This window comes from Terrapene carolina, unplaced genomic scaffold, assembly GCF_002925995.2.
Source record: "Terrapene carolina triunguis isolate 2854851 unplaced genomic scaffold, T_m_triunguis-2.0 Scaffold231, whole genome shotgun sequence".
Lineage (NCBI taxonomy): Eukaryota > Metazoa > Chordata > Testudines > Emydidae > Terrapene > Terrapene triunguis.
In genome coordinates, this window is record NW_020664582.1 from 10738769 (window position 1) to 10757651 (window position 18883).

Here is an 18883-nt window from a genome sequence, read left to right on the forward strand (position 1 = left end):
CAGTAGCCCCTTGGGTTGCTACTAACAGATTTTGCTGCATGATAGTATTGATTGCCTGTATAATAGTTTACACTTCCAACATAAATTGATCCTCCCAACAGTCTCTGAGGTAGGGAAGTATCCATTTTTCAGGTAGAGAAACAGAGTAACAAACAATTTAAGTGATTTGCCCAAGGCCGAGAGAAGGAATCAGTGGCTGAACCAGGATTAAGTTTAGGACTTTTTGGCTGTGAATTAACATGCTTAACCCACTAGTCCCTGCTGCTTTCTCTGACAAACATAAATGCGTTAAGTGGCATGGCTGGATAGCTGTCCGGGGTGCATAATGAGTATGGAGCAGTCAATGTAAAGCTCGGATAGTCGGCCTTAACTGGCTTACACTGTTTGAATATACAGATCTCCAGGTACATATATCTGAAGTATTTCAGTGCATTAATTTGAATACATTAGTTGGACGTTCGATGCTGCATGTGTTCTGTGATACAAGCTTTGAACACTTACAACTTTTCTCGGACATGGGCAAGGTTTTCGTCCTCATCAAAGCCGAAGTGCGCTGCGACTTTGAAGTTAGTCTGAGCCTGAAAACCACATGTGGGCAATTGGATATCTGGTGAAAAATGCTTCGTTCTTTTATTTTTTCATGCTTCAATAACTCAAAGCCAGTCAAATTAATTCAAGTGAAAATCTCAATCACCTCTTTCCCAATATTCACCAGGAGAAATTCTAGCCAAAAGGATCTTTTTTGGATGGAAAATGAGTAAACCTGAAAAAGAAGCGCATTCTAAATGCCTAAGTATAGTGTCAGCGTTGCAATGGTATAATACAAGCCTTTGTTTTTTTACACTGACAAAGCGATCACTAACCTTGGACTCCTGCAGTACCATCACAATTGTCCTTGATCATGTATCATCTCTGTAAGAGCTTGTTCTGTCACTCTGGAGGAGGGGAGCACTAGAGATGAAAAATGAATCTCCTGATGATCTAGTGCAGTTGGGTTCTTTTTGAGCTTCGTGGTAGAGGGAAAGAATTCTTGGCCAACTGAGAGTAGTTGGGAGTTTGCTGTTTTAAAATGATCTATATTGGTGTTTCAACCTCTGCTCTGAGAGGTTTCTGTTTTAAAACAGCAGAACTCCCTGTGTCCTAGTGATTAGTTTCCCACACTGCCATGCAAGCTACCTGCGTTTGATTTCCATTCATGGTTTCTGACTCCTTTCATGCATTCTTCCCTTATGGAGGAGTGACTGCCTCCATGTTGCTCGGCAGCGAATGATTGGATATATAGATGGGCTTCCTTCCAGTCCTCTGCTGGAGGGATGGTGCAGGACAGTAGGGAGGTGCTCAGAGGACACATCAAAGGAAAAATCAACTATATACCGTCTGCCAGATCATCCCTTGCTCAGTAAAAGGGCCATGGGAAGATATCACTAAATGGTTCTTCTTGTGGAGAAGCTGGTTCTTCTTTCCAAACTGTTTCTTGGGAGAATCAGCAGGAATCCGGCTGTCTATAACATTTAATGGCTGATTTGTGGTTTTAAATCCCCCCCTCTCTCACACACACACTCCCCCGCCCCCCGCCCCCCCCCCCCCCCCCGTGCTCTCAAAATAAGACAATACTCATTGGTTTCAGAAAGCTTGAGAGAAACACACACACACACACACCCACACACACCTTTTGTTTATGGATCTTCTACTTCCCAGCTTCCCTTTAAATTGGAAGCCATCTACCAGGGAGAAAGAGAGAGATGGAGGTGTGGTCTGAGCACAGGACTGGGAGACTGGACTCTGGAATTCTAATCCTAGCTCTGGCGCTGTCACTTAGCCTCTTTGCCTCAGTTTCCCCATCTATAAAATGAGAATGATAATGCTAATGAACTACCTTACGAAAGCTTGGGGAGGGTTCAACAGTTAATACTTGCAGAGCACTTGGGGGAGGCAGAGTACTGTGCGAAGTATTATTATTAGGTATGTTTTTGAGCTCACCCGCTGGGTAGTACAAAAGTTCCTTTGTTACGGTATTTCATTCCATACACAAGCTGAAACCCGCTATGTTTTGCTGAGGGGAGAGAAGAACTGCAGAGGGCAAGCAGTCTCCTGTGAACACAGTCAGGCCAGACAATTATCTGATGAGAGGGGATCAGATGAGACTGTGCAAAGTGCACGTCTCCACTTCAGGACAGGAAGCTCCTAATGGGACTATATCCTGATGGAAACCGCAAGGCAGCCTGGAAGGAGGAAGTGTTCCTTCATAAAGGACGTTGCTCTAAGCAAAGGATTTTCATTTGAACATTCAGGCTCGGAGACCCGGGCCAAACTTGGGGAACTTGCATCTCTCCATATCTTGGCAGACAATTTAATCTTAGGAGCCCCTGAAAACTCCTTCCCGGAATCTTCGCTTTGTCTTCTCTGACAGTTTCCATTCGGAGTGACAGCTAAGGAAAGTGGGTCAGATTGCAGTTAAAAACCTGCCACTGTCCCAGATACACGTGCAGCCGCTTTAGCAAAATATCAGACCTAGAAAGAGAAGGATTTGGGGTATTCGTATTAATTCCTTTATCAAAACGTCATTCCTTGTAAATTTTGCTCTGCATCTGGTATTTTTTTCCCTGCCTGGTCTAGTCTTGTTTTCTAAGTCTGTTGCAGAACCAGCAGACAAGATCAGGTGAGATGGGAGAATATATATAATTGGATCCTATATTTAAAAATATGCAATTGCTGTAGGGGATGACTATTGTTTGTGTTGCAGTAGTACCTGGAGGCTAGGTCCCATTGTGAGAGGCATGATAATAAGAATTCTTCTTTTAGCAACGTTGTGCTGGGGGACCGGGAGGGCTGTTGGAAGATGTTTTGCATGGCTGAGGGTGCATAGGTAAGAAGATCCAGAAGAGATGGGGTTTGGATATCCCTGTGCCCTTCCAGGTGAATTATCTGGCAACCCAGTGTCTGACATGGGTGGGTGTTGAGAATGCTCAGCTATGGACAGGCAGATGCTTTGTCTAAAATGACCTCTAGATGATGCTAAATGAATCAGGACGAAATTCACCTCTGACCTACGTAAGCCCTACGGTGTGGGAGATGCAAGCACAGCAAGACCTTTGCAATTGATGCGTCCTGCAAGCAGGACTCTGCGTTGGCAGTGCCTGGACCAGACAGGGAATGCTCTTGAGTCAGCTTTTCGCCTGGGGGGCCCTCGCTGCACACTAAAGCCGATTCCGTGCCCTCAGAGCAGAAACTCCTGAGGAGAGAGGGTGTCCGCAGTGACCACGCTTCCAGCTGGAGGTGAATCCATTGTGCTGTACAGGAATCAGCTGGGGCCCAGAGGTTTCATGTCCACCCCCAGCTCTGTCTCTGGTGAATGCAACTCCAGTGTCTGATTTTTTTTTTTTTTTTAAATGCTGTAGCAATAAGTGCGCAGGGGCTGGGTGGTGCGAAGCGGGCTGAGTTTGTGTTTGTAAAGGGCAAGGAGAGCCTCGGCTGGGTGGGACTAAAGCAAAGGGGAAGATCCTGACCGTACTGATTGATGAATAAGAACGCCTTGTGTGACATTAGGCTACACGGCTGCGGTGGTTGCGAAATGCATCTTGACACGTGCAGCCTCTTAGGAGCTTACGGTGTTAGAGAGAGCTCTCCGGCAGTCCTGCTTATCTCAGTGCGCTCGGAGTAGGGTGACCAGACAGCAAATGTGAAAAATCGGGACAGGGGTGGGGGTAATAGGAGCCTATATAAGAAAAAGACCCAAAAATCAGGACTGTCCCTATAAAATCGGGACATCTGGTCACCCTAGCTCGGAGAGCTTCCTCTTGGAGAGCCCCGTGCATGTACGTGCCTGCACCAGTGTCAGGAGAGCTGTTTGCACAAGCCCTACAAGGAATGTGTAGCTACAGTGAGTGGCTGTTGTGAGCTGGCACCCGGGCAAGTCATTTCCCAGCAGAGGGAGGAGCTCAGGCTGCTGACATGTGGAGCTCTGCTTCTAAGGGGGGCGGAGGTGGTGGTGGATGAGAAGAGGAAGGGATGGGCCTGGAGCATTGCCATGCAGTCAGCCTGTTTTCCAAAGGGCGGTCCCAGAGCCATGTGAGCGATGGGGGAGTGGATTACTGAGCAAGCATCAGCACGCGATCTCTGACCTCGACAGCTAGGAGAGTGTCTAGTCACTGTTGCTAGGGGGCCGCTTTCCTTTTGGTAATTAAATGTGTGTAGCTAATTAAACCCAAGTAGCTGCGCTGCCTCACCTGGCGTCGCACTCTTCTGTTGCCTGGATTCTTCGCTCGCTCGCAGGAAACAAAATCCGAGTCAGGATTCTGGTGACGTACGAGATACGGGTTCAGAGACTGCGGAATGATTTTCGAAAGCTACGCGGCTCTGTGTTCTCCTTTCACTCCCCACGCCATGTGGAGAATCACGTGGGGATGTCTTTGGAGGGAGATTATGTGTGGAGAGCGGTAGCAGGTCTTGTGTGTGCACATGGGTTTATGAGGATTTTATTGGCAGGCTTTTTCCTTTTCATTTCTCCCTTGCTTACATTGCAAGGTGACAACTCCTACTCAGCTCCCGTGGGGGCTGTTCCAGTGTAGGAATCTGAGAATAGGATCGTGTGTCTTCCCCCCAGTCTCCTCCGCTACTTTAGAAATCAGAACCCAGTTACCTTGTATTGTGTTGTAATGTACCCGCCACAGCCCGATGAGAAGCTGCAGAATAATGGGCTTTAAAAGAACCGTATGGACTTTAAGCCACTGCAGCCTTGTATGGATTTAAACTAGGTCTCCTAAGATTAGAGATCAGAGCTGTAATACAGTCAACAGCTCTGATCCCTATATTCCCCATTTAGAGTAGCCATAGAACAGCTGATTTGCCTGCATTTTATTGTCCCAGTGCCTGCCATTGCTGCTATAAGATGTCAGCGATTTCCATTATATACCTCTGGGATTAGGGGGTATTCTAGTATAATTTGCCTGTTTAAAAAAAAGGAAAAAATTCTCCCCTTGGAGTGAAAATATTAACTTGTAAAAGATGATTTACACTGGACTAAATCCAGCTGTGGCATAAAGTGAGGGCAGTCCCATTTAAATCCATTCCCCCCCTTATGCCAAAGCTGAATTTGGCCAGTTAGTATAAATTAGTTGGGTTCAGTTTTAGGATAGTTGCTTTGTTTGCTTTAGAGGGGAAAAAAGAGACCAGTAATTTCTGTGGTTCACTAATATAGTTTTGACTCAGCTTTTCTGTAAGAAGGAAGCAGGGGCCACCCCAGTTCGTTGTTTTTGTATCTAACAAATTAAGAGCCCCATCTTAATCTAGAGCAGGGGTCTCAAACACGCGGCCCGCGGAGCTCTTCCCGGCGGCCCGCCAAGCTCCCCCCCCTCCGAGTTATTTTATGTGGTAGCTAAGCTCCCTGCTCGCTGCTCCCCAGTGTTTGGGGCTGGGTCTCTCCCCCGGCCCCGCCTGCCACCCCCACGCGTCTCCCCCGCGTGTCCCCCGGGCTCACTTGCTGCCCCCTCACTGCCCGGAGCCTGCAGCTCATGTGGACTCCACTCTGCTCTGCCGGCTTCCGGCATTACCCTGCTGCCCCAGGGTCCTAGTGCCCCCATCCACTATGGCCAGGGCAGGCTGCCCTTCTCCTTCCCTTCTGCCCTAGTTCTGAGCCTCTCCAATGCCCCGAGCCTCTCCAATGCCCCAAACCCCTCATCCCCAGCCCCACAGCCTTCACCCCTGCATCCCCTCCTATCCCCAAACTCCATCCCAGAGCTTGCACCCTCCCACCCCCTGCCCCAGCCCGGAGCCTGCACCCAGCACTCAAACTTTATCCCAGAGCCTGCACCCCAGACCCCCCTCCCCCACCCAAACTCCCTCCCAGAGCCTTAGGCAGGTGGGGGTGGAGTTTGGGGGAGGGCAGGTTCTGGGCACCACCAAAATTTCTACAAACCTGCCACCCCTGGAAGAGGCAGAGCAGGGGTGGAGTGGTGGTGCACCCAGTGCAGTGAGGGGGCTTTAACAGAAGTAAATCTAACTAAGTGCGTGTTTTGTCCTTTGAGTGAGGTGCATTACTGTTGGTGGCGCTTAGCACTTTCCAGGAGGGAGGGGAGAGGAGCAGGGAGTCGTGGGCTCAGGGGAGGAAGTGGAGAAGAGACAGGGCAGGGGCGGGGCCTCATGGAAGGGGTGGAGTGGGGGCGGGGCTGGGGACAGCGAGGGGGCGTGTCAGTGATGCGGCCCTGGGGCCAATGCACTAGTCCTCATGTAGCCCTCATGGTCATTTGAGTTTGAGACCCCTGATCTAGAGTCAAGCAAGCACTGAGGGTTTCCCAAATAAGTCTTGAGTCAGTTGACTTTCGGGATTGTTAAAGTGTATGGGGCTGAATCCTGTTGGGAGACACACTGGTAGAACTGGGGTCTCGGTGCCTGTATTCTGAAGATCGTGGGGCTGATCCTGCACGAGGAAGATCAGTGGAAGTTTTGTCTTAGACTTCAGTGAGTTCTGGATGTGAGTGGGGAGAAACAGTCACGATGAGCTATGTGAAAATCTCTTTGGGTAACATTTTCAAAAGCCCCTGTGTGACTTAGACTTCTAAGTTCCTGTCTCTTTTGAAAGTGGGATTTCTGCTCCTGGGGCCTTGAAAATGGGACTTAGGCACTTTTGCAGATTTTACTCATTACCTCTCTTTCGGGCTCATAATTGAAGCCCAAGGGGCTTAAGGCCTCTCCTTATTCACAGCCGGCACTGACGTTGAATGCAGTTGTAATTAGACACCTAGAGCTGAAAGGATCTGTACCCCATTAGGGTCTGTACCCCTGTGCCTCACTGCTGGCTTAAGGCTTCAGAAAATGGAAACATCTGTCAAGATCAGCTATTGTTTTCTTTCTTTCTTTCTTTCTTTCTTTCTAAATTGGTCACTATCTGATGCATTGACTTTACATGTATAGTCCACTGTAATAAAACTAGGTTCCACAGTGGTGCTTTGTTTGCTATGCCTTTGTGTACTAGGAAGACTTCATTGACACCGCATCATTTTCCTTCTCTGGTGATCAATATATTGAAGGGTTTCAATACTCTGTTAGTGGGTGCTAGCAGAAAAGGACAGCATATGTTTTCTTTCTTACTTGACTTCAGTTTTTCCCTGTAATGCAAGGTATTGCTGGCTTTTATCCATCCCTCCTCTATTAGTAGCTCTTTTTCAGGCTGTGTTGCTCTTCAGAATGCCCATGTCACACTCCGAATAGGAAACGCAATCTGCCATCCTGTTTGGAGATATTTTGATACATTAATGTTTTAGGGCCTGGCATAAAGCCGGAACAAGTGAGCTCGACAGATGTGTTGGGATGGGAAGAGTTTACTTGCCCTTCCCAAGCCACAGAGCATCCGTGGAGCTGTTTCACTATGACAACCCTGTCCGCGGCCCTTCCCCAGATTTTGAGCAGCAGATCACTGTAGTTACAGATTCATTGGCCACATCCCTTCAGTGGCCAAACCACAGATGTCAGGCCGCCTCCTGCACAGCGGTGCAAAGAGAGCCGTGCCCATTCCACCTCCTTTGCACCCATTCCGGAGCCCTGCTTCTTAATTTGATCAGGAATCTAGGAGAAGTGAACTGAGGCTGAAGTCAGGAACCGAGAGTAACTCCTATTGCGCTGAAGGCAGGTTACAGCACAGAAGAAGCAAGGGACGCCCTCAGACTGGGATAGAGGAGGGGAGTGGAAGGAGTATTCAAGCTCATGCTGCTGCTTTGGCAGAACGCCCCTGCTAGGGCTCTGAACTGCCTCCTTTGCTGCTTCATCCGCTTATGTTTCCTACATTTTGTATGTGCTCTGCATCCGTGATTCATTTGCCGATGTCCTTAAGAGAGCCTCTTTCCATGTCAGCGTTTGCCACGCACGTACAGTCAGAGTGTTCTGGCAGGGAGCTTAGGAAGTCAGCGGGGTGGAAGCACGGTGCTGGGAAGGGTCTGACTTTCACATTCCACAGGAATCAGATTCGTTTCTTGGGTCTTAATTTCTGAGTTTTGTTCGGGGCAGGGGGGCGGGGGTGGCGGAATGTAGAGTGAAGTGTCTGGTTTGTTTGAAAGAAAAACATTTAATGAACTTAGACTCGTTCAAGAGTCCGGGTTATTTTTGCATAGAGCTAAAGTGGTTTTATGGGAGAAAACATGTATACGATTATTTTTCTTCTTGTTTCCATTTATAATCATTCCTCCTCCTCCCTTCCCGCCACAGGCTACAACCCTCACAGATCAAATCTGAGATTTAGATAATGGAGAATGCAAACTACTCGGAGTTTTCAGCAGTGATTGTGCCTTGCATTCTAATGGGTCCCAAACTGTGCACATGGAGAATTCACTTAAACGCAGCCATGTCTGGGAGACAGAGCTGCATTCAGATGAGTAAAGAAGCCATAGAGCACTTCAGGGAGGGGAAAATGTGGATGCGGGGCAAACCCTTTCTCTTATGAAAAGTGGAGTGGGATCTTTAGTATTCATTGAGACCAGATGTGATCTTGATTTTTTTAAGGCCTCATCTGAAAGACCCTATATGGGGTATGCTCCATGGAATATGAAATCTCTGCCTTGGAAGGATTGAGTTTATCCTGCTGCGATTTGGATCTGTCGTTTGTGGGAGTCTAGGTATTTGAAAACTGAGAGCAGAATTTGAACCACTGTGTCCTTGAAGCAAAGACCTTCCATATGAGACCCCTGACCGGGCAGGTCGAAGTGTCTGACTGACCCATATATTCTAGTGTCTCTTCTATAATCTCCTCTCTCACCTTGCTGCTGTCATCTCTTCTGTTGATCCATCCAAAGCAGAACATGGACCAGAGAAAGATGGAGTTCCAGCGGGTGTGACTTACACAGCAGAGTCTAATTACTTGACAAATCAGTGCTCTGGCTGTAAATCATTTCACTGTAGAATGCTTAGGACCTGATCCTGAGAGGCGCTGAGCACTCAAAGCTCCCACTGGAGTTAAAGGGAGTTGTAGGTGCTCAGCACTTCTCTGGTTCAGGCCATTAGAGAGCCCATTTTCCAACCATTAAACAGGGATGAATTTCAGGAAGCCTGCTCTGTTTCCTAGTTGATTTGGATCACCTGCTGCTAGAATCAGCCACTAAGGACTTTTCTCCATCTCTCATGCACATTGCAGAGTTTGCCAGGTGGATTATGGGATGTTTTCACATTGCTCTGAGGCATTCAGCAGGACCCACTGCCAGAGACATGGTGCTGACCTTGGCAGACTATAAATTCACTCTAATGTGGCAAATCTTACATTTAGAAGAGCACGGCTTCATGAGCTTTGCAGCCAACTGTTACTGTTTGTCAAGGAGGGGAGGAAGCAGTACTGAGAAGTTTCTTGCACAATAAATTGTTGTGTTGTGTGCTTCTCCTTATTATGTCACCTGGCCCAGTGCCACCTATTCTAGATTGCAATTAACACGATTCCCACAAGTTGTGGTTGACAAATACAGTACGTTTTGTGATCTAACTGTATACAGAAACAAAAGCATCAGCAAACAAATGGCAGGTGAGATTATTATAATGTGGGGCACAATTTGCCTTGGCTACGTCAACATAGATTATGCTGCTCTGTTACTTGGTGCTGTGGTCCTACAGTAAGGGACCGATCTTGCAAAGTCATGAATGGTCAATGCATCTCATGACTGGGCCCTACATTTTCAGTGGGACATTGCACTTTGAGGTGAGAACAGTGGTCACTGTGTTTTTCGGTAACGAATTAAGCAGTCCCTTTCTGGGTATGTAAAGGCTAAACGGATCATAGCTCCGTATAGATATCAAGTTCTGGGTCAAGATTTTCAACAGTGATTAGTTGTTGTTGGGTTTTTTGTGTGTTTGTTTTTGGTGCCCAACATCAGACAGCTTAAAGGGGTCTGATTTTTAGAGGGGGAAGCTCAGCACTTTCTGAGAATCAGGCCCCTTGAAGGCATCTTAGATTGAGCACCCAAAAACTGAAGGACATGAAATCGCTAGTCACTTTTGAAGATTTCAGTGATAATAAGGTACGCTGCAGAAATACATTCTGCTTAAACAGAAGCAGAAAGAAAGTCAGTGGAAGGATCTCTCTCTCTCTCCCTCCTTCCCTCCCCTTTTTTAGGTAAAATCCTCTTGTTGGGGTATTTTTGTTTGTTTGTTGTTCTTGGATTTTTTGGCCTGATTGGTTGATAAGCTTGCTTGTTACAAGTCTTATGGGGGTGTTTTGGTTTGGTTTTTATGGAGGGGGCACGTTGGTAGCTGGGGATGTTAATGATGGGGCGTTGTACTTGCTGTGGTGGAAAAGGTTTTTCAAAGAGGAAGGTTTTGCAGCTTTTTCTAAAGACGGTTCGACTCTGGAGTCTCCTGTGTCCTTTGGAAGTTCGTTCCATGGCTGGCTCCCTTCAACCGAGAATGCTTTGCCCCTATGTCTCAGACACTGCATCATGGATTTTGTGATCTGCATTGTCCCAGAGAGCCACAACTGCCTTGACAGTTCAGAGATCAAAATTAGGCCTTTAATGTAGCTGGGGCTTATTCCTAGCCTAGTATTTTGCAATTTGAGGGGAGGTAGGCCACAGTTGCCACCGTTTATTTTGATGTAAGGCTATTAGGACTTTCCAAAGGAGAAATGATTATTGGCACTATTAAACCACACACACCCCTTATTTGCGCAGACCAGTGGCTATACTGGGCTAAATTCAGACCTAATGCAAGCAGGTGCAGTTCTACTGGTGTCTATGGCGTTGCTTAGGGTTACTTATATACTTAGAGTTTACTTATATCTGATTTGATTTTGGCCCATTGATCATTTCATTTTTGGTGCTGTGCTCAGACACTGGGATCAGCACTACTCCTATTATGGGGAAGATTCCGTAGGATCGACCAAGTAGAGCGTTCTGTTTTTTATGGTTGTCACCAGCCCTCTCCCTTACTGTGAGGATTTAGAAGGTGTAGCCTTGATTGGAAACCAGTGATAAAGTGAAGACAACTGGTAGAAACTAGGAATGAGCGACAGGAGATGGATCACTTGATGATTACCTGTTCTGTTCATTCCCTCTGGGGCACCAGGCATTGGCCACTGTCGGAAGACAGGATACTGGGCTAGATGGACCTTTGGTCTCACCCACGATGTTAGTTCTTATGTTCTACTGGCAAAGGCAATGGGCGTGTCCTGGTTACAGTGGGTCACATTTTTATTTGTATTTCTTCCATTGCTTTCTTCATCCTGTCCTTAGACTTTAAAGAGAAAGGAGAAGGAATATGAACACGAGATGGAGCGGCTGGCAAGGGAGAAGATCGCTACCCAGCAGCGACTGGCTGAACTGAAGAACGAGTTGAGCCAGTGGATGGACATCCTGGAAATTGACAGGATTATTCGACAGACAGTTCAGCCAGAGGATGACCAGGCATCTACCTCGACTGCATCAGGTACCGTTAGCTTCTCTGTTATTGCTGTGGTATTGCCTGGTGCTAGTTTGACCTTGAAACCATGTGAAACAACCTGAGTTTCCTCTCAGTTTCATCCCAGACCTATGAATGTGGTGCTAAGCGATGGAATCTCCTTTCAGGGTCATTAAGACTTTTGACTAAACCAGCCCATGTTTTGGTTTTGGAACAGAACGTGGAAGTGGACACGTTTCAGCTGGTGAAAAGCTCCATTTTAGCCTGGTCCACACTAGCTGAAATATTCTTCCCAGCACAGTTTAACACTATTAGCCAAATGGCTTTCACAGCCAGGTAGCTGCATCCACACTGCCTTTCTAAGGACCATTGCTGCATCCGACCGAGTGAACAATGTTTTCCAAATGCTGCTGGAGGATTCAAGTATGGTTGTGCGACATGCATATGTGTTACAGAATAGTATGTGTTTGCAAACCCTGCTATCCAGTTTTAAATTGTGCTAAGTGCACTAGGTATTTCAGGCCTCTCCCGGCGGAATCTGGAGATGGATTGAATGGGATTTTTTCATGCCCATTAACAGGTGGGTAATCATCAAAAGTTGAGCTGTAATAATACATCCAATCCTGAAATCAGGCTTCAAGCAGAGTGGCCTGGTGATACGAACACAGAATTGGGAACCAGATGACCTGAGTTCTAGTCACGCCAGTTTGGCCCAGTTTTTTGTCCTCCATTTTTGGGTGCCCAGGTTCACAGCCCAATGCTTGATTATCAGAGTGCGGCGCGCTGGAAGCTCTTGCCGACTTCCTCTGGAGCTGTGGGTGCTTGGCACTTCTGGAAATCAGGCACAAAGTTTCTTGGGTTCGGCATCCGAAATCAGAGAGCACTTCTGTAAAAGTTGTCCTTAGCCTCTCACATGGGGGGAGATCATTCTTATCCACCTCCATAAAGCACAGTGATGGTCTTGCAGGAGAGGTTCTATGTACGTACAAAGTGTTATTATTTGCAAGTGTTGTTTTGCCCACTAAAAAATCTGCATGTTGGACCTCCTACATTGTAAGACTCAGCTCCCCACATTCAAAACCCAGTTGTAATCTAATGCCAACGCGCATTCCTGCTTGTCAGAACTGAGCGAATATAAAGCAACAGGTGTATTTGCACTGAAATCTCAGAGGTTTTTCTGCCATGTAGAGAAGAGCCTTTAGAAGGGCACTGAATGGAGGAGGAAGTCACCAGTGCATTTGAACAGTTTAATGAGCCTTAACGTTTGAAAAGGACCCATGATGAAAAGTAAATGGTTGTTAATGGAGGCAAAACCTTTTCGCACACATCTGCCCTGTAACGAGTTTATCAGTAAGATAGGAGGGGCCATGCTTTTGGCTTGACTTGTGATCTGCCATATGAAGAATAGACAGTTCAAGGACATGCTTTGGCCGAGGTTAGCACTCTGTAACCATTTGTATCAATTCCTTCAAACAGTAATGGAATCCGCCTGTGAAACTACAGGCAGTTGATACAGCAGCAACCGGAAAGGGAAAACCTGAGTTTAGCAGTTCGGTCCAGGTTCTTGTACTATGCCCATCCCCATGGTGTCTGAGCACCAACAGACTCAGAATTTAGGCTGATGGAAATGTGAAATGATGTCAGCCCTCTCTTGAGTTGCCATCTGCACGGAAGGATCTCTTAAAGGGTTGGGAAGAGGGAAAGGTCTTCCCTTGTTCTCCCAAGCCACCGTGTCTTTCAAGATATGTAATTGCCTCTGCATTGCTGGCTTTAGAACGAGCAATGCAAAGTATCACACTCAAGGTCCCGGTCTCACTGGGGTCCCCACAATGACTCAACTGACTCAGCAGTTCACTGGCTGGATCAATCTCCCTTTTCTGTAGCCAGAGGGTAAGGAAACTAGCTGCTATATTTCCCCATCTCAGCTTCCTTCCTGATCTGAGAGCAGAAAGAGAGGTGCAAATGGATGAAATGACTTGGCGGAAAGTAAAAAGAAGAGTCCCAATGAGCAAGGTCTCTCTACGACAAGAAAACTCCCCGAGTTAAGATTTGGCCTAGTCCTGTAACCCTTGGGTGTGCAGACTTCCATCTGTTTCCCATGCAGCCTTTTTTTATAACCTCACCTGTGAAGCTGAGACAGAATTCACCCCTTGTAAAAAGAGGACTGAGGACTGTCCCTGCCGCCATCACAGGAGGCAACTCTCACTGTCTGATTTCTCTCCCCCTGCCTGGCATCTTCAGGGCGCCACTCTCAATTGGGGTGTCTCACTTTCTAAGGCGGGCTTTGCCCTGCTGTGAGAATCCCCCTCTTGGCAATCTACTGGGAGTGGGAGTGGGGAGAAGTTGGCTGCAAGGGTTGGTCGAGCCTGTGTTCAAAGGAAGACGTTGAACCTGAGTGTGGTTGGGCTTCCTTCCTGCTATAGAGTGATAACTCTGTCCTACAGTTATAATCGGTTCCTCCCTTCGTGCCCTGGAGATGAGGCTGGATAGTCAGGCTCATCCTCTGCTGTTCTGTTTACCCCACTTTCTTCCTTTCGTTTTTTCCAGAGGGCGAAGACAACATTGACGAAGACATGGAAGACGACAGGCCCGTGAACTCATTACCAAAACTAACCCAGCGCCAGCACCCCGAGCTACTGAAGGCTGTCCCTCCGAATGCTGCTTCCCACCACCCGGCAGTCTTGCCTCAGCACCTGCCTCTGCGTCAGAAACAAACCCCACCCCACGCGCCGCCGCCCCTCCAGACCCAGGCACTGGTCCAGCCGCAGGCGATCGTCCCCGCACAGACTCACATCGTGGCGGCTTCGACGGTGCAATCGACTGTTATCGCCCACACCGCCACCACCCATGCGTCGGTCATCCAGACTGTCAACCACGTGATTCAGGGTCCGCAGACCAAGCACATCGCTCACATAGCACCTTCCACGTCCAGCCCCGTGCAACTCACCACTGCTGCTCAGCCTATCGGCCACATCACTGTGCACCCGGCAACCATAAATCACATGACCCACCTCGGCCAGCAGTTACCCATTTATCCTCAGCCTGTGGCCGTCAGCCAACCGGTTGTGAGCCACATCGCTCACACGATTTCTCACCAGCAAGTGAATGGAACCACAAACCTAGGCCAGCAAGCGGTGATGGCCAAACCTGCTGTAGGAACCCAAGTTGTCCACCATCAACAGTTAGTTGGGCAAACAGTGCTAAACCCGGTAACTATGGTCACCATGCCATCATTCCCTGTGAGCACGCTGAAGCTGGCCTAGAACAGGAAGCCCACTGGCAAAGTCTTTGGCAGGCCACCTTTCCTGAAACTCCTTACATTCCAACCACGTCCGATTCCAAGGGAGAACAGTGCAGGAACTCTGTGAACAGGGGAAGAGTGACACACCTAAGGTTGGGACTGCCAAGTCCATCCTTAATCTTTTAATAACCAATCTGGAAGTGGTAATGAGAAACGGGGGCTTCTCGGCACTTGAATTTCGCTAATCAGAGAAAACTTTAATGACAGTTGTTCATAGTGATTTTTTTTCCTTTTACGTGTAATCAGTGAAATATGAATATGATGTTCTTAAGACTTTAATTTTTCCCTTTCATGTGTTGCTTCTTTGTAGAATAAAAAAGGCTGATCTCTTTATTGAGACATTGCGTAGAATGGGAAAAAAATCATAGACGTCTATATTTATATGTATATGTATCTGCCCAAAGCTACATATATATAAATAAATATAACAGCGGAGAAGGCCTTTGGCAAGGTTGATTGTTTGCAAGATTATTAGACAACTTAAATGTTAATTTTTGGAGGAAGAAAGCAGAGTGTCCTCTTTAAAAAAAGAAACTTTAAAGACAGATGGTTTAGTGGACCAGGGTACAAATATTTGATGACAAATTAAAAAAAAAATGTTAAAGGTATTTCCCTTCAGTATATTACATTTCAGTAAACCATCTGAAATCACTGTGACTTGTTATGGCATTTAAAGGAAATTCTCTGTCCTGTTTAATAAAAGGAAAAAGAATACACAACCGGACTTCATTTGTTGGAATTTCATAAATGGCTCAATTTTTACAGCTTTGTCAAAAGAAAATTTCATATTTGTTATTTTCATGGTTTAAAAATATGTTTTGTTTTGGGGTTGTTGTTTTTTTTCTAACGCAATAATTGATTTCACAGAACTCTCTGTGCATGGCTCTATCTATTTCAAGATTCCTTACCCCAGTCCCATTCCCTAAAAGGATTTTGACAGAGGCAGTTATTTAGAACTAGTGGCTTTGCAATATATTTCGCCAGTTGGGTGGAATGGAACCTGGGACAAGAAAGCTGCCAAAAATGAGGTTGATTTGTGGTGTTTTTTTCCTGAATGTGACCACGTTTTAGTGCAGGATAGTGAACGGATTAGAAAATGGATAAATATGCATGTGAAATGCTCCAAGGGGCAAGAGCTTTTAAAAAAAAATCAAATGAAATGGAATTTAATTTTGTATAGGATAACCGTATATTCCAGTAAATCAGTATATAGAACCTGACAGTGTGTCTTACAAAATACAGTGAAATCTGACTAAAGAGCAACCCCCTTTTTATCTGAAGTGACTACTTTAAAGCATCCCAAGGTTTCTGGTACAATTTTTTTCCATCTTTTGTGGTGGTGGAACCAGATCCCACTGAAGTCAATGGCAAAATTCCTATTGACTTCAGTGAGACACAGATTTTCTACAGGTACTTGCCATTCTCTTCAGTGATTGCTTAAGACATGTTTAATTATCCGTTGTTGGTATCTTTTGTTCCTTGTCCCACTTCCCATGTTGTACTATTGCTAATGTTCTCCTTTTTCTTCTTTTTTGATCTGTAATCCTGATGCAGGCAAAACTCCCGCTGCAGCGAGGGGAAGTTTTGCACGTGTCAGGACCAGGGGATGGTGGTCCCTATGTCAACAGCTGTCCTTTCTTATCATGTTACTGTCTGGAAATGGCTAGTAGCGGGAGTAAAGGTGCAATTAACTCAACCTCCTTTGGAAGTGACACCAACCCAGACCAGGATGTAAGGTGTGTGTTGACTAGTCAAGTGATCGGATACTTTCACCACCCTAGCCACTTACTGTGCAAATTTATTTCTGAGTTGAGATCTTCTCTAGGAAATGGATCCTTTTGACCGTATTTGTCCAAAACTCCCATTCACTTCAATGGGATTTTCACCAGAGTAAGGACTGCAGGATTTGACTCTCTGGCATCATCAGAGTCAGATCGTTACTATAGGGTTGCTTAAGTTTAACTTGAAAATCTACCCCTGCACCACACTACAATTGGAACTGTTAGAAGGCGTGGTTGCTGCTAGCAGAGATCTAACACAGTTTCCCTTGCCCGTGTAGACAAGGATATTTCTCCTAAGAATTGTAATAGGTCCGTGTTTATAAAACCTTGCATGAAGTGAGGAGCACAGTTGTCAGGGGAAATAATCCCTGTTCACAATGGCATTAGCATGTAACCTGTGTTGCTAGCACACTGTCAGTTACAGAGCAGTCAGATCTTAAAGTGAATTAGGCCCTATCCCCAAACCACCTTTATACAAATTTATTCCTAGTCACGACTAATGTACTGTTAACATTGTGGAGGTAACAGAATCGCTACAGGGTTATTTGCTCCTTTATGCATTCAGATGCTTTCTCAGTAAGGTTGTATTTCTTGTGTGAGTTGGAGCCTTTGATGGACCTCAGCGGAGATCTAGAGTTAGCCAGCAGGACAGTGACTTTTCATGAGAGAGCCTCGAAAGCATGGAATATGTGTGGCAGGGTTGCCTGCCTGTTTAGGAATAACTGTGTGGCTTTGTCTCTTGAACCTATTGAGGGGTAAAGGGGGAATAGAGCTCCCACCTGCTCGTTGCACAGGTCCAAGTGGTGGATCTCTAAAGGATAACAAAAGCAAACCAGGGAAGTCCCAATTCTTGCCGACGAAGGCTACGTTTTTCAAAAGACAAGAGGCTCCGATCCAAGGGCTAGAGCTCATTTGCACATGGTTACTGCGATGACACATACAAATTGCCAGCTAGGACAAATGTGGCTAGTGAGTCCTTTGAGCAGGGTTGGGGGCACCCCGGACCCCACAGGATTGGACCCACAATTATCAATATTTGCAGGAAATTACAGTAATGGCATATGCAACTTTGAGTGCTCTTGCACACATATTTTTGCATGTGGATCTGCTTTCTCTCTGTTGGAAAATATGGCCCAGGGGGTGCGCCTGAGAGCCTTTCGTAAAACACCCTGGATAACTAACAGTGAAATAGACACACAGTTACTCCTAAAAACACCGACCCTCCAACACAGAGTTTTCTCTAGTGAAAAGTGTTTGAGGTGAAAAGGAAGTGCTGCTTTTATTTTACACAGGGGAGTATATTTTCTTGTGGGTTCTTTAATGGCTTTTATTGCATGGGCGTGTCATCTTGCCAGCCTTCGAATCTTCTTCTCCTTCTGTCTGTAGATTAAAATGTGGTGGTGACCGTAGGAGTGATGATGGGTAACACCCCCGTTTCACTTCCTGTAATTTAGTTCTGATGGACGTCCCCTTCAATGATGTTAACTAGCCCCATTATAAGTAAGGCTCCTCCCATCTGGCCAGACCTGAGCCAGTCAACTAGTCTGGGGCTATGTCTACGTTAGCACTTTTGTCGGCAAAACTTTTGTTGGTTAAGGGTGCGAAAAAACACCCCAACCGACATAAGTTTCACTGACAAAAGCGCTGGTGTGGACAGTGGGTACAACTGTGCTGTTGTAAGATCTGTAGTGTAGATCTAACCTGGACATCCTGGACCAACCCCATACTCATTCACGTTCTCCATGACAATCCGAAATATCTTCTTTGTTGGGTTTTGTTTTTTTCCAAATCAACGATTTTCTTTCTGTCCTAGGGTGGGAATCCCAACCCCGACTCCTCTGCCATCAACTCTGCCATTCCCATTGAAAAACTTCAGAGTCACTCAAATGCTTCTTAGAAATCAAATTCAGTACTGTATCACAAGGGGCACTTTAGAAATGTCTCTCCTCCTCTGAGATGTGTGTTTTCCCTATGGAGAAAGCTATATATAAATAAATATATATCTATATATCTATATCTGTACACTTTGGGCTTCAGAAGATCAATATGTCCCAAATTAAATAAACAAATAAATATGAAGTTTACAAGAAATCTCTTCTGTTGTTGAATAATATTAGTTACTGGTAATCCTACCACAGAGAAGGCAGTAAAAAATGGGTTTCCTGGGCAGACGGCTGCTGTCATTTAAGACCTGATTCAGAGCCCATGGAAGTCAGGGGAAAGGTTTTCATTGACTTCAGTGGTCTTTGGATCAAGCACTTGAACTGCAGTGTTTCCTGACACTGCAGCCTTTATACAAGCCATGGTGCATGTACAACACTATGTGCAGTGTAGGACGCACTCCAAGATAGGGTACTGAGAACAAGCAATCAGAAGGTCAGTCAGTTTCAGTCTTTTGTTTCAAGCTAATTTCTAAAACTAACCTGCTGTATAGGCA

The 18883-nt window shown here is 46.2% G+C and overlaps 1 protein-coding gene across 2 annotated transcripts in view; it reads left to right on the forward strand.

Annotated features, from left to right (window-relative positions):
• The window catches only part of MNT (MAX network transcriptional repressor), a 69229-nt gene extending 51179 nt beyond the window's left edge, over positions 1–18050 (forward strand). For both annotated transcript variants that reach the window (XM_024195445.2, XM_024195446.2), the window contains 2 exons: positions 11199–11391; positions 13912–18050. In XM_024195445.2, coding sequence (XP_024051213.2) covers positions 11199–11391; positions 13912–14627 — 909 coding nt within the window. In that variant the 3' untranslated portion in view covers positions 14628–18050. The remainder of the gene's footprint in view (positions 1–11198; positions 11392–13911) is intronic.
• The last annotated feature ends 833 nt before the right edge of the window (positions 18051–18883 follow it).